General features: G+C 38.1%; 1 protein-coding gene across 2 annotated transcripts in view; it reads right to left on the minus strand.

Annotated features, from left to right (window-relative positions):
• Positions 1-230: 230 nt before the first annotated feature.
• Positions 231-25,545, minus strand: part of LOC126458569 (serine protease snake-like) — a 720,709-nt gene continuing 695,394 nt past the window's right edge. Inside the window, exons 9-10 of one of the 2 annotated variants that reach the window (XM_050095702.1) lie at positions 24,760-24,926; positions 231-694 (exon numbers count right to left, since the gene is read on the minus strand). In XM_050095702.1, the coding sequence (XP_049951659.1) occupies positions 518-694; positions 24,760-24,926 (344 nt within the window). In that variant the 3' untranslated portion in view covers positions 231-517. The remainder of the gene's footprint in view (positions 695-24,759; positions 24,927-25,545) is intronic. The other variant, XM_050095701.1, reaches the window with a different exon arrangement.

Consider the following 25,545-nt stretch of genomic DNA (forward strand, 5'->3'; position numbering starts at 1 on the left):
AATAGCCTTTGCTCCCTATATTTTATCCCTACCACCTTCAGAATTTGAAAGAGAATATTCCAGTCAACATTGTCAAAAGCTTTCTCTATGTCTACAAATGCTAGAAACATAGGCTTGCCTTTCCTTAATCTATTTTCTAAGATAAGTCGTAGGGTCAGTATTGCCTCACGTGTTCTTATGAAGAGAGGAAAACTACAATGTCATTAATCTTCAAGTCATGAGATTTGTAATTTAAGTTCTTAATTAATAATGTATATTTACATCAAAATTAAAATGTTGGTTTTGTGTAAAGTAAGGTCATTTGATATTTATCAGAAAAAATTTTGATAGCGTATATAATGAATTGATTTTAACAACTTTTTGGCTGAATATCTGAGTGTTAGATCTGCAGTCACAACATACACCAATGAAACCATCAGCTAGCCACATGAAACATTCCTGACTTCAGCTTGACAGTTAAAATATATGGCATGAGAGACTAAAAAACTTTTTACAAGTCGGTAATCTGTTCATTAGGCTAACCATCTGGCCACACAATGCTCTCAATCCATGTAATAAAAGAAGAGACACGTGTATAGACTCCTGGTGAATCTTTTCCAGCGCAGTAATTCCCAAATGATGTCACTCCAATAACATGATGAAAATGTTGTCTTCCTATTTTGAAGGACATCTGAAGTGGTCCACCAGAATCACCCTGTAAAATTAAAATTGATAAAAAATTTATCATAGTAATGGAATAATGATTCAAGAGAAAAATTTTGGGATGCATTTAGTGTTAAGAAATTGAATTAGTTTTGGTGTTATTGAAAAAAGGCTTGGTAACTTACTTGGAAATGTTAAGATGCAAAACAAAGGATCTAATATAGTGAAACCATCTTTTTTATTTCAGGGAAAATACAGCTGAACTTTATGAACAAAGAGGGCAGTGAATTCTGTATATAGCAATTTTCACTCTAAACAATAAAGACAGCTAACTTTTAGTTGAATACTTTGAACAGCTACTGAACAACTTTGAACCATAAAACAATTTTGCAGCATAATGCATATAACAGGACTTTAATATCAATATCACACAAAGTCAAAATCAACATACTGATAGTGTGGTCTACCTCCATTGCCTTAGAATAGTTTCCTCATTAAAGCCATCAAAGACTGGAGAAAAAACACGTGAAAAATAAGGAATTATGGGCTACATTACAGGTTGCAAGTAGCAGAACATTCCTGCCAGTTGATTATTATTCATTGGTAATGATGTATAATTGTCAAAATGTGCTGGAGAGTTCATTGTAAGTTCATTCAATGGCATCGAATTGTTAATTAATTCTTTGAATGTCGATTTTAATCCTTGTGTGAAAAATGTACAAAGTGAAACCTACAACACTCTTAAAGAAACCGTTAATGAAACTCAAAGTGCTCCAATATCTGCTATAGTTGCGTGGAACTCATTTGAAGCCATTGCACAAGAGAAACGCCGACAAATGAAATTATTGAGAGAAGATGAAACAAAACCAAAAGTTTGTATCTTTGCAGACAGCCATGGATGAGATTTAGCCACTTTTCTTATGAATATGCAATCTAAATATTCCGTTACTGACACAGTAAAACCCAGGGGCCCTTTTCAGCAAATAATTAAAGATTTAAACCCTCAACCAAACAATGTTTGTGTAATTATTGCTGGAGCTAATGATGTATGTAAAAATGAGTCGAAAAATGCAATCACAGCATTGCAAAATGCACTGGAAAGAATCTCGCCAAGAAAAACAATTGTTGTTAGCATCACACACAGACATGACCTAATAAACAGCTCATGTTTAAATAATGAAATCAAATTCACAAACAGAATGTTTCAAAAGGTATAAAAGCATTCAAGGACGTGGAGTTTTTGGACAGTAATTCCAAAGAGAGAAACCAGTTTACTCGACATGGAACGCGCAGGAACTGGCTAGGAAAACATGTACTTGCTAAAGCACTATTAGCAGAAACATTCAAACTATTTGAAAACACCACTCCTCCAATCACACTAAAAGCACCTGGGCCCACTAAAACTGTACCATTGGAAGAAATACAGACAGTGTCATCAAAATACTCGTGCAAAATTAATGAAACAGTTTTAGGGAAGCCTTCATATGCAGCAGCACCTGTATGTGAATCAACACAAACAGGTCTTCTATATAAAAGCAAGACAGCACCAGCAGTTACAACTCAAGTGGGAAGAGTTAGTCCACTACCAACTTCTGATGGAGCAGCAGCATTTAAGGAGGAAGAATGGCCATCAGTAGCAGAAACAGCAACACCAACCTCCACGGGATCAAGTGTACCAGCTGACAGGGTAGAAACCTCACCAACAGTAGATCCACCCTCTATGGCAAAAAGGAGCACAATAGTGACTGCAACTGCTCCACATAGGATGTGCCTGAGATTAAGAAAGTCCTCAGCTGAAAACGGGGATTTTTTATGGTACTGGGGCAGAAGGGGGAAGGTTCCAATCGGAATGTAAGTAATGCAGTTAATTACAACAAATGTGGGGGTTACCAGCACAACAGCTCCCCATTCCCTGCAGAAAACTGTTCCTGTAATACTAGTATGTCAAAAGAAATAAAGTTTGACCGATTTATTGCAAATATTGATGAACCAACAGGCGCAAATTGTGCTCATATTCTCTGTCTGACAGAACACCATGTCACTGTTGGCATCAAAATGCTGAATATTCCAAACTATGTATTAGCTACCTCATTTTGTAGGAAGCATATGAGCAAAGGAGGGACAGCTATTTATGTGAAAAACAGCCTGTCATTTAATACAATACTCGTAGAGAAATAATGTGTAGAGAAACACTTTGAGGCATGTGTCACAGGAGTAGCAGAAGCTAACAAGAAATTGGCAATCATAGCAGTACACAGGGCTCCATCTGGTAATTTTAAAGTATTCATGAAACAATTAGATTCTGTGCTATTGTATCTCACAAAGTGACTGGAGATTTTAATATAGACTTCCTCGGAAGCTCATCTTCTAAGACAGAGTTTGCAAATTTAATGCATACCTACAATTTTGTCTCCGCTGTCAGTTTTCCCACAAGAACTACTGCCACTTCCAGCACTCTAATAGACAATATCTTTGTAGATATGAGTAGAACTCATTACATCAAAGTTGACAAAGTCATAAATGGTGTCTCTGATCATGACAGGCAAGTACTCACAATTAACAATTTTAATATAAATCAGAGCAAAGCTGGTGCACAGTGGAAAAACCGTTAGAAACATGGATGAGGAAAATATCCAAAACTTGAAATTATGCATTTGGGAGACTGACTGTAGGTATGTTTATCTTGCAAATGATTCTAATACAAAATATAATGTATTTATTGATTGGGGACTCCATGGAGTGTCCTGTGCACCACGACCAGATAATGGGTATACTTGGAAGGAGAGACAGCATTGGTCGTATTTTTTTGTTTTATTAACCGCAAAATCAATTTTCGGTCACTTAGTGACCATCTTCAGTGCTGTAATATATAATTTAAATTGGTAGGCACTGGTGTCAACAAGCTTACAGCGATCACATAAACTGTAAGCTTGTTGACACCAGTGCCTACCAATTTAAATTATATATTACAGCACTGAAGATGGTCACTAAGTGACCGAAAATTGATTTTGCGGTTAATAAAACAAAAAAATATGACCAATGCTGTCTCTCCTTCCAAGTATAATGTATTTACTTGTTAATTATCAGGTATATTTGAAAGTGTCTTTCCAAAATAGGTCTGCAGACTACAGAACAGTCAATCAAACAAATAACCATGCCTCACCAAGGGCATAAAAATATCATGCCAGAGAAAAAGAGAACTGTATATAATATCCAGACAATCCAATAATCCCCGCCATATGAAATGTTATAGGACATACTGTAAAATTTCAACTAAAGTCATTAAAAAAAATCTAAAAGTATGTGCATAGAATCTTAAACTAATTATTCAAATAAAAAATCAGAACGATTTGGAATGTAATAAAGAGGGAAACAGGTACTGCACCATCTGACAATGTAAAAACTGCTGTCCTAAAAATTAAGAATTTGCGAATAACTGATAGTAAACAGATAGGAGACACATTTAACAACCACTTTCTAACTGTCACTTCTAAAATAGGTTGCAATGGTGACCTAAGGGAAGCTGCAGATATTCTGAAACTTAACCTTCCACAAAGTTTTAATGATATAAACATACCACGCATAGCTGTTAATGAAATAACAAAAATAATTCATTCATTGAAAAGTAAAGGATCTTCAGGTATAGATAACATGCCTAGTAAACTGTTGAAAACCTGCAGTAATGATGTAAGTGTAGTACTTACTCACATTTGCAACATATCTCTTTATGAGGAAGTTGTTCCGGAGAGAATGAAATATGCCATTGTGAGACCTCATTTCAAGTCTGGTGATGCTACAGATGTCAAAAATTATCGTCCTGTCCCTCTCTTAACAACGTTTTCAAAGGTTCTTGAAAAGGCAGTGTATAACAGGATTGTTGCACATCTTGATAAACATAATGTTATTAACCATAGACAGTTTGGTTTTGAAAAAAGGATTTCCACAGAGCGCGCCATATACTCACTCACAAATGATGGCTTGAAGTCTATTAATAGTAAGAAGTTACCAGTTAGTGTCTTCTGTGATCTTTCCAAGGCCTTTCATTGTGTAAACCACAAGATACCCTTGGGGAAGGCCTATCATTATGGAATCAAAGGGCCTATAGGTAACTGGCTAAAATCACATCTCGAAAACAGGAAACAAAAGGTGGTTCTAAATGGCTGCAACAGAGGATCTTCTGATCTAGTGAGTTCTGAATGGGGCAAAATACAGCATACAGCATGGAGTTCCCCAGGGATCTGTCCTTGGACCCCTGCTGCTTTTAATATATGTTAATGATTTACCCCTATCCACTATCCCTAACAAATACAAATGATGCATATAACACATTTTCTTCCATTTTCATGGGATATTTTGAAAAGTATTTTCCAAAAAAGCTGTCAAAAATCAGGTCACATGGCAATACAAAGCCAAGTTCTTGGATCACAGCTGGCATCAAAACTTCCTGTGGAACTCTAAAGAGACTAATTTCTAAAATGAAAACATCCACAGACTCACTATTCATAAAATATGTCAGGAATTACAAGAGGGTATATAGAAAAGTAATTGCTAAAGCAAAATTCATGAGTAATGATAGTTTTATAAGACAGTCTGAAAACAAATCAAAAGCCTTATGGGGTATTGTGAAGACTGAAACGGGGAAGAGCTGAGAAAACCAGGACATTAGCCTAAAAAATTTTAAAAATGTCAATATTAATTAACAAGATTTGCCAAATTATATTAACAATTATTTCATAAATGCAACAACTTCATTAAGCTTAAAATTTACAAACAAAGAAAAACCTGAATATCCAAAAACAGCTAGCAGGATGAGGGTAGAGCCAACAAATGAGGGTGAAGTGTTGAAAGTGATACAAAGCTTGAAACCCAAAATGTCGGCTGGCATAGATGCGGTGCCTGTGTCACTCATAACAAGGACAGCACCACAAATCGCAAAGCCCTTTGCACACATAGGCAATTTATCATTCAGTGAAGGAGCTTTTCCAGAAAGGCTGAAAATTTCAAAAGTGAAGCCATTATTTAAAAAAGGTGACAAGTATAAGGTAGAAAACTATCGCCCAATATATCTCCTCCCAGCATTTTCAAAAATATTAGAAAAACTGATGAAGCACCGAATCAACAAATATCTAAATGACCATAATTTACTAAACAGAAATCAGCATGGCTTCCAAGCATGTAAAAATACCGAAACAGCAGTAATGTGCTACACTGAAGAAATAATCAAAAATCTAGAAAAAGATTATAGTGTAGTAGGAGTAAATTTAGACCTCTCCAAAGCTTTTGACACTGTGAACCAGGACATTCTTTTAGAAAAATTAGAAGTGTTGGGTATGCATGGGATAGGAAAAAAATAGTTTGAATCATACCTAAAAAACAGAACACTGGTTGTAGGACTGACATCATCTTACTCCAACCACAAACTAAATTCAGTATTAGAGGCAAAAAATGTAGAAATTGGAGTACCATAAGGCAGCATTCTAGGGCCCATATTGTGTTTGTCTATATAAATGATTTTCACACCTCAGATGATGCAGCCAAAGCAATAATATTTGCCAATGATACTAGTGTGATAATAAGTACACCAAAGCAATTGCTACCAACAATTACTGATAAAGTGCTAAATTACACCCACTCTTGGCTCAATGCATTGTTATACCTTTGCATAAAAAGGGGGACAGATCTGATGTCAACAATTACCGTCCAATCTCCCTTCTAACAGCTTCATCCAAAATCTTTGAGAAAGTAATGTATTCAAGAGTAGCTTCACATATCTGTAAAAATGAAGTACTAACAAAATGTCAGTTTGGTTTCCAGAAAGGTTTTTCAACAGAAAATACCATATATGCTTTCACTAACCAAATTTTGAATGATCTGAATAACCGAACACCACCCATTGGGATTTTTTGTGATCTCTCAAAGGCTTTTGATTGTGTAAATCATGAAATTCTGCTAGACAAGCTCAAATATTGTGGCATGAGTGGGACAGTGCACAAATGGTTCAATTCGTACCTAACTGGACGAGAGCAGAAAGTTGAAATAAGCAGTTCTCATAATATGCAAAGATCAGCTCATTCCTCAAACTGGGGAACTATCAAGAATGGGGTTCCACAAGGGTCAGTCTTGGGTCCTTTATTGTTCTTAATATATATTAATGACTTGCCATTCTATATTCATGAAGAGGCAAAGTTAGTTCTCTTTGCTGATGATACAAGTATAGTAATCACACCTGATAAACAAGAATTAACTGATGAAATTATCAATACTGTCTTTCAGAAAATTACTAAGTGGTTCCTTGTAAACGGACTCTCACTGAATTTTGATAAGACACAGTACATACAGTTCTGTACAGTGAATGGTATGACACCATTAATAAATATAGACCTTAATCAGAAGCATATAGCTAAGGTAGAATATTCCAAATTTTTAGGTGAGTCCATTGATGAGAGATTAAATTGGAAGAAACACATTGATGATCTGCTGAAACGTTTCAGTTCAGCTACTTATGCAATAAGGGTCATTGCAAATTTTGGTGATAAACATCTTAGTAAATTAGCTTACTACACCTATTTTCACTCATTGCTTTCATATGGTATCGTATTTTGGGGTAATTCATCACTGAGGAATAAAGTATTTATTGCACAAAAGCATGTAATCAGAATAATAGCTGGAGTCCACCCAAGATCATCCTGCAGACATTTATTTAAGGATCTAGGGATATTCACAGTAGCTTCTCAGTATATATACTCTCATATGAAATTTGTTATTAACAACCAAACCCAATTCAAAAGTAATAGCAGTGTGCATAACTACAATACTAGTAGAAAGGATGATCTTCACTATTCAAGATTGAATCTAACTTTGGCTCAGAAAGGGGTGAATTATACTGGCACTAAAGTCTTTGGTCACTTACCAAATAGTATCAAAAGTCTGGCAGATGACCAACAAGTATTTAAGAAGAAATTAAAAGAATTTCTGAATGACAACTCCTTCTACTCCATAGAGGAATTTTTAGATATAAATTAAGAAAAAAAAAACACAAAAAAATTATTAAAAAATAAAAAACACACAAAAAATAAAAAAGTTGTTATATTAACTTAAGTATGTTGTTAAATTAACTTAATTATGTTATGTATTGGAAAATTTGACTCGTTCCACATCATTACGAAATATCATATTCATGATCCATGGAACTACACTCCTGGAAATTGAAATAAGAACACCGTGAATTCATTGTCCCAGGAAGGGGAAACTTTATTGACACATTCCTGGGGTCAGATACATCACATGATCACACTGACAGAACCACAGGCACATAGACACAGGCAACAGAGCATGCACAATGTCGGCACTAGTACAGTGTATATCACCCTTTCGCAGCAATGCAGGCTGCTATTCTCCCATGGAGACGATCGTAGAGATGCTGGATGTAGTCCTGTGGAACGGCTTGCCATGCCATTTCCACCTGGCGCCTCAGTTGGACCAGCGTTCGTGCTGGACGTGCAGACCGCGTGAGACGGCGCTTCATCCAGTCCCAAACATGCTCAATGGGGGACAGATCCGGAGATCTTGCTGGCCAGGGTAGTTGACTTACACCTTCTAGAGCACGTTGGGTGGCACGGGATACATGCGGACGTGCATTGTCCTGTTGGAACAGCAAGTTCCCTTGCCGGTCTAGGAATGGTAGAACGATGGGTTCGATGACGGTTTGGATGTACCGTGCACTATTCAGTGTCCCCTCGACGATCACCAGTGGTGTACGGCCAGTGTAGGAGATCGCTCCCCACACCATGATGCCGGGTGTTGGCCCTGTGTGCCTCGGTCGTATGCAGTCCTGATTGTGGCGCTCACCTGCACGGCGCCAAACACGCATACGACCATCATTGGCACCAAGGCAGAAGCGACTCTCATCGCTGAAGACGACACGTCTACATTCGTCCCTCCATTCACGCCTGTCGCGACACCACTGGAGGCGGGCTGCACGATGTTGCGGCGCGAGCGGAAGACGACCTAATGGTGTGCGTGACCGTAGCCCAGCTTCATGGAGACGGTTGCGAATGGTCCTCGCCGATACCCCAGGAGCAACAGTGTCCCTAATTTGCTGGGAAGTGGTGGTGCGGTCCCCTACGGCACTGCGTAGGATCCTACGGTCTTGGCGTGCATCCGTGCGTCGCTGCGGTCCGGTCCCAGGTCGACGGGCAAGAGACCTCATGCCCCACGTGTTGAGCAATTCGGCGGTACGTCCACCCGGCCTCCCGCATGCCCACTATACGCCCTCACTCAAAGTCCGTCAACTGCACATACGGTTCACGTCCACGCTGTCGTGGCATGCTACCAGTGTTAAAGACTGCGATGGAGCTCCGTATGCCACGGCAAACTGGCTGACACTGACGGCGGCGGTGCACAAATGCTGCGCAGCTAGCGCCATTCGACGGCCAACACCGCGGTTCCTGGTGTGTCCGCTGTGCCGTGCGTGTGATCATTGCTTGTACAGCCCTCTCGCAGTGTCCGGAGCAAGTATGGTGGGTCTGACACACCGGTGTCAATGTGTTCTTTTTTCCATTTCCAGGACTGTAGTATTAATCTAATCTAATCTAAGGTTGACATTGAATGTAAATAAAACAAATTATATGCAGTTTGGGAAAAGATGTCAAAATTTAAATCTCGATCTGGTATGGGGTGACAAAGCCTTAGACAGAGTGACATCCACAAAATTGCTGGGGATTCATGTGGACGAAAACTTAAATTTTAATGACCACATAATAAAACTTACACAGAAACTTAATTCAGCCTGTTATGCCCTCAGAATTATTGCAAATGTTTGTACCTCAGAGGGTGCCAGAATGGCATATTTCGGCTATTTTCAATCTCTTGCCACATACAGAATAATATTTTGGGGTTCCACAATAGGGCGCCTAAAACAAATTTTTTTGTTGCAGAAGAGGGCCATCCGAATAATAACTCACAGTCATCCACAGACACACTGCAAACCCATATTCAAAAAGCTTAGAATACTTACTATACCATCATTATACATATACAAATGTGTATTGTATGTCAGGACCCACATTGCAGATTTTCAGACAAATGCCGACTTTCATAACTACAATACCCATAATAGCGCAGCACTCCGTACTCAGCGAACAAAAAGAGCGAATACACAAAGGCATGTGAGCCATATCAGTACAAAACTGTACAACGCACTGCCAGTCAACATCAGGCAGTTAGAAGATGATAACAAATTTAAAAAATTTCTAGTAGAACAATGTTTTTATTCTGTAAATGACTATGTAGGTCAATAAATTTTTTCTGATGATATTTATAAAGGCAAAATGGAAAATACTCAATCTGCACCTAATCATTCATTACCTAATCATTCATTACATTTACATACTTAAAGGACAGCTGTTATGTGATGTAAATATATACTTAAGCAGTGTTGTGTACATAATGACTTGCCATTTAGGGAGGACAAAACTAAAGCCTTATGAAAAATAGACTATGCATTTAAAGTAACAATTAGGGATGTATATAGGCCATATTAATTTCATATTATTATTATTAACTTAATTGTATTATTTTGTTTTGTACTTTTTTACGTATATATTGTTTGTGTCCCATTTCTTTGAAATGGCTTACATGTACCCTTGACAACATCCATACAATATTTATTGTCAATGGATGGATAAGTAAAATAAATAAATAAATAAATTAGTAAAAATTGTGAATTCCCAATGTTTGCTGATGATACAAAGCATTGTAGTGGATGGTAAGTCTACTGCTGATCTGGAGACTGATGTTAATGATATACTCAGAGAAGTTACAGCTTGGTTTTCAATTAATTCTCTTTCAGTAAATGTTAAAAAAACTAATTTTATACAGTTCCACTCAAAAAATAAAACTCCAGAAAATATAGTAATTGCTCGTGACAACCAGGAACTAGAACAGGTGCACTCCACTAAATTCTTAGGGGTTCACATTAACAGTAGGCTCAACTGGGAACAGCATGTGTCCCATACTCTAAAAACGATTTCATCAGCAACTTTTGCTTTAAGAATCATTACCCATTTTGTGGACATCAACATTTTAACTCATTAACGAGTTATGGAATAATCTTCTGGGATAATTCACCAACCTCAAAAAAAATCTTAACTGCTCAGAAGAGAACAGTCAGAATCATGTGTGGGGTTCCTCCATGAACCTCATGTAAAAAACTTTTCACATAGTTAGAAATACTGACTACAACTTGTCAGTACATATACTCTCTGATGAATGTTGTTAATCAAGACTATGCTCAGTATGAAACAAATTGTTCATACCATAACTACAATACTAGAGGTACAGATGATCTACATGTCGAATGAAAAAATACATCACTTGTACAGAAGGGAGTCAAGTATGCTGCTATGAAAACTTTTAATGCATTGCCTAATTATATTAAATTTACAAGAGAAAATGAAATGCAGTTCAAAGGTAAATTAAAAAAAATACCTGCTTGGCCACCCTCTGTACTCCTTGGATGAATTCTTTTCCAGAAATAATGCACTCCCTTAATAATAGATGTATTTAGTCTCTTTGTTATTAGATGGATGATACGATATTATGTTAATATTATAGTGTTAATGTTATAGTTATGATGTTATAGTGTGAATTGCTATACTAGTTAAATTACAGCTTGTAAATGAGAAAAAGTGATACTTATTAATACCTATATCATTGTATTATATAACTATTCTGTAGCATTAATTGTATTTGTACAATTGTATTGACACGTTCCACATCCAGGTGAATGACTCGCATGTATGGATCCACGGAATACGTGTACCAAATTAAAAAAAATTAAAATAAAATAAAACCACTTAATAAGTAGTAAGATACATGTATATGGCAGAATACTAAGTAGTAGACAAGAGTAAAGCATCAACTCCATTGGAGACATCTCAAGAATAGGCAATAGTAAACAATCATCATTTAGCAACATTCTGAACAGAAAAGGCAACTCATATGAAGCATGGTTTATTATTGTTAAAAAAATACTGCACTGTATTACAATTACAGAACTTTAAGGAAAAAATGAACACTGTTGGGCATTAAAATTACACCACCAGGAAGGGCAGGAAATATTGATATTTTACTTACTGTGCATGTACAGTATAGTAGTGTGAATATATGATTGAATTTGTAGGTGATTTGAGGGTACAGAGTGTATAAAATTTAGTATACAGACCTGCCACATCTGGTAGAAACAGTGGCTGCAACCTGAATAGAAAAAGAGTCAAATTCAATTTAGATGACAGATACAGCTATGTCATTCCACGTTGTTTCAACTTTATGTCAGACATTATCAATCTTAGTAGCTGACAATTAGTGGCATGCCCATCTCTTGGTAACTTGTGACCAAACTTTTCAGTGGGTACATCTACTTGTATATCTATATCTACTTGATTATTCTGCAATTCACAGTTACAGGCCTAGCAGAGGGTTTGTCAAACCACTTTCAAGCTAGTTCACTATCATTCCACTCTCAAACAGCATATGGGAGAAATTAACATTTACATCATTCCACATGAGCTCTGATTTGTCTTATTTAATTATGATGACCATTTCTTGCTCTACAGGTGGGTGCCAACAAAGGAATTTCACACACTGAGGAGTAAGTTGGTGACTGAAATTTCATGAGGAGATCCTGCTGCAACAACAGATGACTTCGTTTTAATGATCTTCACCCCAATTTGCATATCATTTCCATGACACTCTCTCCATTTTTTGTGATAATACAAAATTAGCTGCTCTTCTTTGGACTTTTTCAATATCCTCCATCAGTCCAAACTGATGTGGACCCACAACGCACGGCAGTACTCCAGAAGGTGGTGGACAAGTGTAGGGTAATTAAAGTCTGGCGTAGACCTGCCAATGAATCACAGTTTTTGGTTTGCTTTCTTCACAACGTTATTTGTGTGATCATTTCAATTTAAGTTATTCAGAATTATAATCATGGAGTATTTAGATTTGTGTGACTGAAATGTAATGGAATCCTTTTAGTACTCATGTGAATGACATTTCATTATTTAGAGTCAATTGCCACTTTTTGCACTGTATGCACATCTCAGATATCATTCTGCAGTTGGTTCTGATCACCTGATGACCATTATAGATGGTAATGACACCACCATATGCAAACAGTCTAAGAAAGCAGCTCAGATTGTCTCCCAAATCCTAGATCAGGAGGAGCAGAGGGCCTATAACACTTCCATGGGGAACAACACACATTACTTCAGTTTTTCTTTTTTTCTATTGAGCACTGTAAATTGTGGCCTTTCTGACAGGAAATCCTGAATCCAGTCTCACAACTGAGATGACACTCCATAGACAAGAAGTTTGATTAGAAATCACTTGTGTCAAAAGCCTTTTGGAAATCTAAAAATATGAAATCCAATAGGCATCCCCTGGTGATTTTACTATAAATCATAAAGGGCATATCACGAAATGTCAATGTCGGATTGCAAATGTTTTTAATGAGTACTTTTCTTCTGTTGGAAAATCTGTCAATGACCATTTTAAGAATCTTCAGCATAGAAATAAGGGCATTCCAATCAAACAAAGCATATACTTGCCCCCAACCAATAGCAAGAAGTCAAAAACATAGTAATGTCATTAAAAAATACAAAATCAGCAGGCTATGATGGATTGTCTATCAGTACACTGAAGAGGTGAATAGACAACATATCTGATGCCACGGCCACAGCAGTAGATTATGTAATTGCATCAGGTTGTTTCCCAGATAGTCTAAAGATAGCACAAGTAACCCTGATTTACAAGAAAGGTGATAAATCTAAAAATGAAAACTACTGCTTCATCTCAATCTTACGTGTATTTTCTAAACTAGTTGAGAAAGTTATGTATACTAGACTAATGACATTCCTGAGTCAACACAATTTAATATTTGAAAATCAGAATGGCTTTATGAAAAACAACTAAACTTCAGTAGCAGCAGCACAATTAATAGACAAAATAATAATGGCCATAGAGAACAAGGATTATGTAACTGGAGTGTTCCTTGATCTATGTAGAAAAAGCATTTGATTGTGTCAACATCACCATATTACTTGACAGGCTGTGGAACCTGGGTATCAGAGGAACTGGCTATGAGCTAATAAAATCGTATGTGAGCAATAGAAAACAATTTGTCTTGCTTAAAACAAACAGTGGGTCCCTAAAATCTAAAATTACTGATATAAAATATGGAGTGCCTCAACGTTCTGTCTTGGGACCCCTTCTTTTCTTGATTTATGTTAATGATATACAGTTTGTTCTCCTAACTGTACAAAAATATTGTATGCAGATGATACATCAATAGTGTGTGAACACAAAGACTATGAGAGTCTGGAGGTGTTGTGCAACAGTGTAACTAACGAAATAGTCAAGTATTTAATGAAAGCCATCTAAATGTAAGTGCATCAAAGACTGCAATGATGTAATTTAACACATGGAAACAAATAGAATTTGACATGAAATTATCCATAGGAAATGACATTGTAAAAAAGGAAAAATGGACAAAGTTCTTGGGAATTACAATCCAGGACAGCCTCAAATGGGACATGCATATGGATTCCTTAGCATGTAAGCTGCTGAAGAATGTGTTTGCTATAAATATGATTAGCAAATATTGTAAGGACATGTGTGTACTAAAAACTGCTTATCATGCCCTATTCTCATCAAATTTAAACTATGCTGTAGAAATATGGGGTGCAACAATTCAAGCCAACCTAAGCACATTATTAACACCACAGAAAAAAGTTATCAGTATTATTTGTGGTGCCAAACCTCCAGAATCATGTCGGAATCTGTTCCCAAAATTAGGTGTTCTTACCATTATAGGTGTACACACATTGAAAGTTATATTGCTTGTGAAAACAATAACTCCAAATTTCAACTGTGACATGCACCAGTATGATACAAGGCAAAAGTTCAGATACCATGTAAATAGCCACAGAACAGCTTTATATGAAAAAAAAAAAAAAATGCACTTCATGCTGGGCTGAAGCTAGCCAATGCCCTACCAAAAAGTCTCACAACCCTTCCTACTAACAAATTAAAAGAGCAGCTAAAAAGAATTCTAATTGAAAACCCTTTTTATTCATTAGACAAGCATTATATCTGTATGAAAAGCGCTTCATAATATGTCAAGCTCATAGTTTTAAGTAACCTACAACTAATATAATGTCGATAACAACAATATTTGTAATATTGTGATTGTATACTACCAAATGTAAAATGCATTGAGTGTAAAATTTATTAATACAAACAAATCTTCAGTTTGTAATTTATAAACTAACATATTCAGAAGAATAATCTGTATGATGTCCTGAAACTGTATTATTTCTAGGGACTGTATTTGATTATTCGATGTTGAATAAATATTATTATTATTATTATTATTATTCATTACTTTGTGGGAATAAAAGGCTAGTATTTTCTGAATCCATGTTGGCTATTTGTTAATAAATCATTTTCTTCAAGGCAATTCATAGTGCTTGAACACAGTATATGTTTCAAAATCCTACTGCAGATCAGCGGGTCACTCTTATTTCCTTTCATGGGCATTGGTGTGACTTGTGCACCTTTCCAGTCTTTAGGACCAGATCTTTCAACTGGTGAGCAGCTGCACATCATTGCTTAGTACGGAGCTGCTGTATCAGCATACTCTAAAAGAACCTGACTAGTATACAATCAGGATCAGAGAGCTTGCCTTTATTAAGTGATTTAAGCTGCTTCACTACACGAAGGGTATCAACTTCTAAGTTACTCATGCTGGAAGTTGTTTTTGATTCAAATTCTGGAGTACTTACTTCATCTTCTTTGGTGAAGAGATTTCTGAAAAACTATTTAGTAACTCTCCTTTAGTGGCACCGTCATAAGATCACTGTAGCTCTTGTGTAGTGAGGGTATTGATAGTGTCTTGCTGCTGTTGTAATTTACACGTGACCAGAATCTCTTTGGGTTTCCTGTCAGATTTTGAGATGGAGTTTCACTATGGAAATTATTGAAAGAATCTTGCATTGAAGTTCATGATAAATTTTGAGCTTCTGTAAAGCTTAACAGATCTTAGCACTTTTGCATTCTTATAAATTTGGCATGCCTTTTTTTCCATTGCTTTTGCAACATCATTGTGAGCTGTTTTGTGTACCATGGGGAATCAGTGCCATCTTTTATTAATTTATTTTGTTTATATCTCTCAATTGCTACTGAAAACTATTTCTCTGAATTTAAGCCACATTTGGTCTATGCTTATGTAGTCAGATTGGAAGGAATTCCAGTTGTGTCTTAGCAAGACATCAAATGAATTTTTATCTACTTTTTTAAAAAAGATAGATGTACTTTTTGCATTTATTTTTCGGTGTGTTTGGGTGTTATAGTACTCAGTCTCACTAAAACAACCTTGTGATTGCTAATCCCTATATCCATCACGATGCTCCCTATTTGCTCAGGATTACTTATTCAAACAGGGCAAGTATTTCATCATAACAATTTAAAGCCTAGATGAGCACCTGAAGTTAATATTCAACATAATTTTCTGAAAAAGCATTTAGTATGATTTTGGATAATTTTTTACACCTACCACCAATCATAAATATGTATTTTCGCCATTGAGGACAGATTGAAATCACTACCAGCTATAATTGTGTGAGTGGGGTACATATTTGATTTAACACTCTCGCTTCCTTTGAAGTGTTCAGCAAAAGTACTATCTGAGTCAGCAAGTTGGTAAAAGGAACCAATTATTAATTTACAGAAAATGTTAATGAAAAGACCCAGTATTACAGTAGAACTAACAATGGAGTAGTGATTGATGGAACAAATGACAGCTACAATGAAGAGGAACCATACCTGGTTTGAAAAGTTGTTAATAAGGTAATAAAAAACAGAGTTCAGACAAAATTAATATTGTGTAGAATTCCATACATATATGACTTCCAAGCAAAAACCTCTGTGTTTATAAATTAAACAAACAAATAGCAAAACCAGCAGCTAAGCATGAGTGTGTGACAGTAACTGACAAACATCTTTCTCAGCAGAAATGATTAAACAAGGCATAACTGCATATGGTATGAAAAGGAAAAAAGCTTTGTGTTACAGAATGAGTGCATAAAGTGATTTTCCACTGTGAAACAGTTTTGGAAAAGGATGTTTAGTATTTTAGCCTTTCCTACGTCATTTTCTGTTTCAGCACCATAATGGTCACAGTGTATCTGTTTCCTGATTTAATGTTAAGACCAGAAATTTTCAGGTTTTTCTATCAAACTGGTAGATAGAGTTTTACTCTTTTATTCATTGAACAGTTCATGCATGGCCCTCCTCATACTAATTTTGATTTCATTAAGTTTTTATTTGTGTGTGAGGTTTTGGTTACGTATAAAATTTGCAATGAAGCTCTCTCTGCTGTTGCAGCAGCTTCCTAACATGGCTGTCAAACCATCCCTCACAATTCTGCTCAGTACATTTTCTAAAGTGTGTTGTACGATGATCTCAAACTTTGTCTATTGATGTTCAGCATTGTCAGTGCTCGACATGAAATTTTCATGATGAACTGTCCGGTAATCTGAAATCTGTATCTTGTCACACTTGCTGAACAGATAGATCTTCCTGTCTTTCTCTGTATTACTATTTACAGCCGTAATCCATCATGCAGTGATCACCATATGATTTTTAATTACCTGTTCTACATTAATTGAGTCAAAGAGTTCAGGCCTGTTTGTCACCAGCCAGTCTAAGATGCTATCTTCACAAGTTAGTTCTCTGATTAACTGCTCAAGGTGATCTTCAGATAGGGCTCTTATAAACTTTCCCTACCAAATGTCTGAGTCAGATTAGTCTCCCAATCTTTAGCTGCTAAGTTAAAATCTGCACCTAAATCTGTAACATCACCAGGAAATTTTCAGGAAATATTCTCCAAGTTTCCCCTCAACTGTCTTGCCATTACTATTGCTGAGGCAGGGTCTATACAAGCATCTGATGACCATGTTTGATGCACTTTTAAAACTTATTTTCACCCAAATTATTGTGTTTTATGTACCCAATGACACTCCATACACTCAAACCAGGTGATGTGTCTACAGTGATCAGCCAGAACATTATGACCACTGACCACCTAAACCCATCCAGGTGATAACAGCATCACCTGGTGAAGAATGCTGCTAGTCAGATACACACACCTGGTGCATTTTGTAGTGGCGTGGCAAGACAGCCAAGCCACTCGGAGGTAGCCGAAAGGCACGCGTTAAGCTCACGCAGATTGGCGTGAGGTCTGGAACAAGGTAAAGTAATTATCCTATAAAGAAAAGAACATAGTTCTTGGAATACTTAACTTTAATCCACAATTGGAGAACATCGCTCTTGTTTAGACATTATTACACTGAATATAAACTGGTAATGGTGCCTTGCTAGGTCGTAGCAAATGACGTAGCTGAAGGCTATGCTAACTATCGTCTCGGGAAATGAAAGCGTATTTGTCAGTGAACCATTGCTATTAACGTCGGCTGTACAACTGGGGCGAGTGCTAGGACGTCTCACTAGACCTGCCGTGTGATGGCGCTCGGTCTGCTATCACTGACAGTGGCGACACACGGGTCCGGCGTATACTAATGGACCGCGGCCGATTTAAAGGCTACCACCTAGCAAGTGTGGTGTCTGGCGGTGACACCACACATTTAGCATCAGTTTGACTGAGGGCAGATTGTGATGGCTTAGAGGCTTGCCAAGAGCATTTCAGAAACTGCATGGCTTGTGCATTTTTCAAGGACTGCTGTGGTGAGTGTATTCAGTACATGGTGAAACAAAGGTGAAACCGTGTCTAGGTGTCACAGGGTAGGGCGGCCACCCCTCACGACAGATTTCGGATGTCATAGGCTGGGCAGACTGGTAAAATAGGGCAGGTTGCAAACAGTAAAGGATCTAACATCAGACTATAATGCTCGGCAGAGTACAGGTGTGGCTGAACACGCAGTGTACCTAACATTTCTAACAATGAGCCTCTGCAACCGATCACCTGTGAATGCACCAATGTTAACGCCATGGCATCGGCAACTGTGACTGAAATGGGCACATGACCATTGGCAGTGAATGTTGGCACAGTGGCAAAGCACTGCATGGCCTCCTGAATCCCAATACCTTCTTCATGATGGTATTTGGAGGGGACAAATTTGTCATCTTTCAGGGGAACAGCTCCTTGGCAACTGTAATGTGGAATGGGGACAAGCTGGTGGAGGCTCCATTATGCTCTGAGCAACAATCATGTGGGCGTCCACGGGTCCAGTGGAGCTCATGTAAGGCACCATGTTGGCCAAGGAGTATGATACACTGGTTGCAGACCACAAACAGCACTATGACGATCATGTTTCCCATCGCTTCCATATTAGGATTTATCACCACTGTTGTCTGTGCCAAAGGTGGATGTACCAACTACTAGGTAGGTGGTTATAATCTTCTAGCTGATCAGTGTGTATGACAATGACAAATGCTATCTGGTAATATTCATTCTTATCAGAGCCTCCATGCATGGATGCATCCTTGTGCCACGCCTTTATCCGGTGTTGTCATAGGCAACATCACTGACTATCAGTCTGCCCCTCTGCTGTTGTGTTAAGAAAAGCTGCAACCATGCTGACATTCTATGATGCACCAGCCATCATTGCTGCTCTGTCTGTGTAGATATGTATTGGTTGCTGTGAACAAGCCCATTTCCTGATTCAAGGTAGGTGACATTACTGTGTGCTCCTTCATCCCTTAGTGAACAATATGTCTGCCCTATCAGGTGCTAGTTGTACAGGGTGTGGAGTTTGGTCTACCTGAAACCATGATTTCATATTTGCATTACAGTTGCAGGAACCTTACCAGTGCAATATAGTGAATCAATAAAAACTACATCTACATCTACATGGATACTCTGCAAATCACATTGAAGTGCCTGGCAGAGGGTTCATTGAACCACCTTCACAATTCTCTATTATTCCAATCTCGTATAGTGCGTGGAAAGAATGATCACCTACATCTTTCCGTACGAGCTCTGATTTCCCTTATTTTATCGTGGTGATCGTTCCGCCCTACATAGGCCAGTCTCAACAAAATATTTTCACATTCGGAGGAGAAAGTTGGTGATTGAAATTTCGTGAGAAGATTCCATCACAACGAAAAATGCCTTTCTTCTAATGATTTCTAGCCCAAATCCTGTATCATTTCTGTGACACTATCTCCCATATTTCGCGATAATACAAAACATGCTGCCTTTCTTTGAACTTTTTCGATGTACTCCATCAGTCCTACTTGGTAAGGATCCCACACCATGCAGCACTATTCTAAAAGAGGACAGACAAGTGTAGTGTAGGCAGTCTCCTTAGTAGGTCTGTTACATTTTCTAAGTGTCCTGCCAATAAAACGTAAAACGCAGCCTTTGGTTAGCCTTCCCCACAACATTTTCTGTGTGTTCTTTCCAATTTAAGTTGTTTGTAATTGTAATACCTAGGTATTCAGTTGAATTTACGGCTTTTAGATTAGACTGACTTATCGTGTAACCGAAGTTAAACGAGCTCCTTTTAGTACTCATGTGGATGACCTCACACTTTTCGTTATTTAGGGTCAACTGCCAGTTTTCGCACCATTCAGATATTTTTTCTAAATCGTTTTGCAGTTTGTTTTGATCTCCTGATGACTTTATTAGTTGAAAAACAACAGCATCATCTGCAAACAACCAAATATGGCTGCTCAGATTGTATTCCAAATTGTTTATGTAAATAAGGAACAGCAAAGGGCCTATAACACTACCTTGCGGAACACCTGAAATCACTTCTGTTTTACTCAATGACTTTCCATCAGTTACTATGAACTGTGAGCCCTCTGACAGGAAATCGCAAATCCAGTCACATAACTGAGATGATATTCCATAAGCATGCAATTTTACTATGAGCCACTTGTGTGGTACAGTGTCAAAAGCCTTCCAGAAATCCAAGAATACAGAATCGATCTGAAATCCCTTGTCAATAGCACTCAGCAATTCATGTGAATAAAGAGCTAGTTGTGTTTCACAGGAACCACATTCTCTAAGCCCATGTTGACTGTGTGTCAATAGACGGTGTCCTTCGAAGTAATTCATAATGTTCGAACATAATATATGTAATAAAATCCCACTGCATATCAACGTTAATGATATGGGCCTGTAATTTAGTGGATTACTTCTACTACTTTTCTTGAATATTGGTGTGACCTGTGCAACTTTGCAGTCTTTGGGTATGGATCTTTCGTCGAGCGAACGGTTCTATATGATTGTTAAGTATGGAGCAACTGCATCAGCATACTCTGAAAGGAACCTAATTGGTATACAGTCTGGACCAGAAGACTTGATTTTATTAAGTGATTTGAGTTGCTTCACTACTCCGAGGATATTTACTTCCACATTACTCATGTTGGAAGCTGTTCCCAATTCGAATTCTGGAATATTTACTTCATCTTCTTTTGTGAAGGCATTTCGGAAGGCTGCGTTTAGTAAATCTGCTTTGGTAGCACTTTCTTCGATAGTATCTCCATTGTTATCACGCAGAGAAGGCACTGATTGTTTCTTGCTGCTAACATACTTCACATACGACTAGAACCTCTTTGGATTTTCTGCCAGGTGTTGAGACAAAGTTTTGTTGTGGAAACTGTTATAGACGTCTTGTATTGAACTCTGCGCTAAGTTTCGAACTTCTGTAAAGGACTGCCGTTCTTGGGGATTTTACGTCTGTTTAAATTTGGCATGTTTGTTTTGTTGTTTCTGCAACAGTGTTCTAACCCGTTTTGTGTACCAAGGAGGATCAGTTCCGTCGTTTGTTAGTTTATTTTGTATAAACCTCTCAATTGCTGCCGTTACTATTTCTTTGAATTTAAGCCACATCTGGTCTACACTTATATTATTAAATTGGAATGAGTGGAGATTGTCTCTCAGGAAGGCGTCAAGTGAATTTTTATCTGCTTTTTTGAATAGGTATATGTTTCGCTTATTTTTTGAGGATTTGGGGATTACAATATTCAATCTCGCTATGACAACCCTGTGTTCAGTAATCCCTATATCGGCTTTGATGCTGGTTATTAACTCAGGATTATTTGTTGCTAAGAGGTCAAGTGTGTTTTCACAACCGTTAACTATTCGCGTGGGCTCATGAACTAACTGCTCGAAATAATTTTCAGAGAATGCATTTAGCACAATTTCGGATGACATTTTATGCATACCTCCAGAATTAAACATGTATTTTTGCCAACATATCAAGGGTAAATTAAAGTCACCACCAACTATTATTGTATGAGTCGGGTACGTGTATGAAATCAAACTCAAGTTTTTCTTTAAACCTTTCAGCAACTGTATCATTTGAACTGGGAGGTCGGTAAAAGGATTGAATTATTGTTTTATTCCGGTTGCCAATAATGACCTCTGCCCATACTAACTCACAGGAAGTATCTACTTCAATTTCACGACAAGTTAAACTACTACTAACAGCAACAAACATGCCACCGCCAACCGTATTTAGCCTATCTTTTTGGAACACCGTTAGGTTCTTCGCAAAAATTTCGGATGAGCTTATGTACAACTTTAGCCAGCTTTCAGTGCCTATAACGATTTGAGCATCAATGCTTTCTATTAGTGCTTGGAGTTTTGGTACTTTCCCAACACAGCTATGACAATCTACAACTGTTATACCAATGGTTGCTGTATCCATGTTCTTCCTGTGTTCAGCCTGCACCCTTTGTGACTGTAGCCCATCTTGTGTTTTCCCAAGACCCTCTAACCTAAAAATCGTCCAGTCAGCACCACACAGTCCCTGCTACCCGTGTAGCCACCTCCTGCATTTAGTGGACACCTGACCTATTCAGCGGAACCCGAAACCCAACCACCGTTTGGCGCAAGTCGAGGAATCTGCAGCCTGCACGGTTGCAGAACTGTCTGAGTCTCTGATTCAGACCCTCCACTCAGCTCTGTACCAGAGGTCCGCAATTGGTGCTGTTGAGTATATTGCAAATGGTCAGCTTTGCTTTCATCTTCGAAGCAAGACTGGCAGTCTTTACCACTTCTGTTAGCCACTCGAAACCAGAGAGAATCTCTTCTGATCCAAAGTGACACACATCATCGGTACCAACATGAGTAATCAGCTGCAGTTGGCTGCACCCTGTGTTCTTCATGGGATCCGGGAGGACCCTTTCCACATCTGGAATGACTCCACCCAGTAAGCACACGGAGTGCACATTGGTTTTCTTACCCTCTTTGTAAGCCAAGTCCCTAAGGGACTCCATAATGCACCTAACACTGGAGCTCCCAACTACCAATAGTCCCACCCTCTACAATTGCCCGGATCTTGCAGGCTGAGTGGTTTCCTCTGAAACAAGACAGGTGACAGCATTCGGCCCAGTGACAGTGTCAGCCACAGACAGCACCTGGAACCTGTTTGTCAGACAAACTGGGGAGGCCTTATGTGCCACCGCCTGGGAAGTATTTCACCCCCTGCTTTGCCCCGGGGCGCCCTACCACTCGACCAACGTGAGGGGTCAGCCTCAGTTTGAGCAGCAACTGGGTTGGCCACCAGTGAGGACCGGTCAGAGGACTCTAATGCCCTGGATGTCCATTGGATCCCCACGGCCAGCCCACAACAGTGGTACCCATCCACTGCAGCCTCAAGCTGTGTAACTGAAGCCATCACAGCCTGAAGCTGAGAGCAAAGTGTCACAAACTCGGCTCGCATCCACATACAACTATCACAGTCCCTGTCTATACCAAAGACCATGGAAAACTAAACTATGCAGATAAACTGACTATCGGCACGTGCTGCACAACTCTACTGTAGACCCTGACAAAAACGCACAAACTGTGTCTAGTAATACGCAGATATTCAAGAACCTAGCTACTGAAGCACTCAGGTGAAACTAAATAATTTTACCCTGATAAGGGACTTGTAATACATCACAAAATTGGTTTACTTTCTGACACAAACAAAAATGCGAGAACTGTGGCTATTAGACTTTAAATTTACACACAGAAACTCAAGAAACTAAACTATTAAAGCACACAGATGATATAATAAAATTCGCTCCTGGTTAGGAACTCATAAATGTCACAAAAGCGGTTTACTTATCAGTTGCTGCAACTGTCTGCTGCCTGACTGACTGACTAACGCCAACAAGCGGTCACACTCTGCAGTCTTGACAGACAACAGTCACTACTGTTGAATTTGAATTCCATCACATGATATATTTTTCTCTTTCTTGCACAAGGCATAACACGATGTTTTCGGAAACAATCAACATTTAAATGCAATTTGAAAATGAGAAACCTTCTGTGACATTTTTCATAATACGCAAAATGTGGATGGCATTACTCCTACCAATTTTTATCGTGCACTGAAATGCTAATAATCTTTATATCCAAGTATGTAGTACACTTTACATGTTTTTGATGTTGTTTTCATGGTGATAAAATTTTAATGGTCAATAACGAATTTAATGTATTCCAGGAAACTTCTCTCCTCATATCTGAGCATTTTTATTCCACCCAATTAGTCACTATCTCATTGGCTAGAGGAACATCTGGCACCAGAGGTTGGTATTTGCATCAAATTTTGTTTGTACTTCTGTTTTCTGATGCATGGTAAGGGTTCTTATTTTCCTCTAATTAATAATTTTCTTGATGTGGTGTACCACAACCATGACATCATGAATAATTAAATAAATACTGGTAAACAACAGCTGAAGTGCAACCTTGTACAATGTCTGTTTAGATAGATAGTTACCATTTCCTTTAGTCTCTTCAAGATATTTTCATGTATAATCTGTGACAGTTGTTCAGCCGTTGAACCAAATACTAAAGATGTGTGTGTGTGTGTGTGTGTGTGTGTGTGTGTGTGTGTGAGAGAGAGAGAGAGAGAGAGAGAGAGAGAGAGAGAGAGAGACAGGGAGCTCTACAAAGAAAACTGTCGCTTGGAATTCAAGTTTTATTCATTGAAGTCCTAACTACATTAACAGATCTATTACACACTGCAAACATAATAGAATACCTGGGTTTGAAGTTTCATACATGCAGAAGTAAAGCATATTACAGTAGCATACCTGACAAGTGTCTTTGTCTCCTGCAGTGACCCCGGCACATAACATTGATGGTGCAATTCCATGAGGCAGAGATGTGATCTTGCCAAGACTTTTCCATAAGTTATTGCACTTTTCGTTATCTACTATATCAAGATTAACTTTCTGCAAAATGTCACTTGATTTTCCAGCTGCAAAACAGAACACCATCAAAAATGACAACAATATCTGACAGTAAGACTTTTAATTTAGGTGTGGCTTTTAACATATTACTCACAATAGTCAAGGGGAGAGATCAAGATGTTTGTTTCATCATTAAATATCATTTAAGTGTGAAGGCAGTGGTAGTCTCAGTACCCAGAGAATATAGTTATAGCTAGGTTTGTATGTGCATTAACAGTGTAATATAGACTAAAAAAGTCAACAAAAATAATCAATTTGTGAAAATATAATATAAAAGGATAGACAAAAAAAATCTACTCACCAAGTGGTGGTAGGAGAACACACGCAGTAGTCGACAAAATATACAAGCTTTTGGAGACAGTGCCTCCTCCTACTGGCTGAAGAGATGAAGGGGAAGAAGGAAGGATAAAGGGAAAGGACTGGTCATCCAGAACCGCAGATCAAGGGATGAGAAGCAAGTCTGGTAAGTATCCCCTGACCTGGGGTTCTGGGTGACTTTTTTGTAACTCTCCCTAGTTTCTAAAAGTTTCCAGTTCTTTTCCTTCATACCTCTCCCTTCCCCCTTCAGCCCTTCTACTAGAAGAAGGAGCCACTGCTTCTGAAAGTATGCACATTTAATTAACTTAT

The sequence above is a fragment of the Schistocerca serialis genome, chromosome 2, assembly GCF_023864345.2.
Source record: "Schistocerca serialis cubense isolate TAMUIC-IGC-003099 chromosome 2, iqSchSeri2.2, whole genome shotgun sequence".
Taxonomy (NCBI): domain Eukaryota; kingdom Metazoa; phylum Arthropoda; class Insecta; order Orthoptera; family Acrididae; genus Schistocerca; species Schistocerca serialis.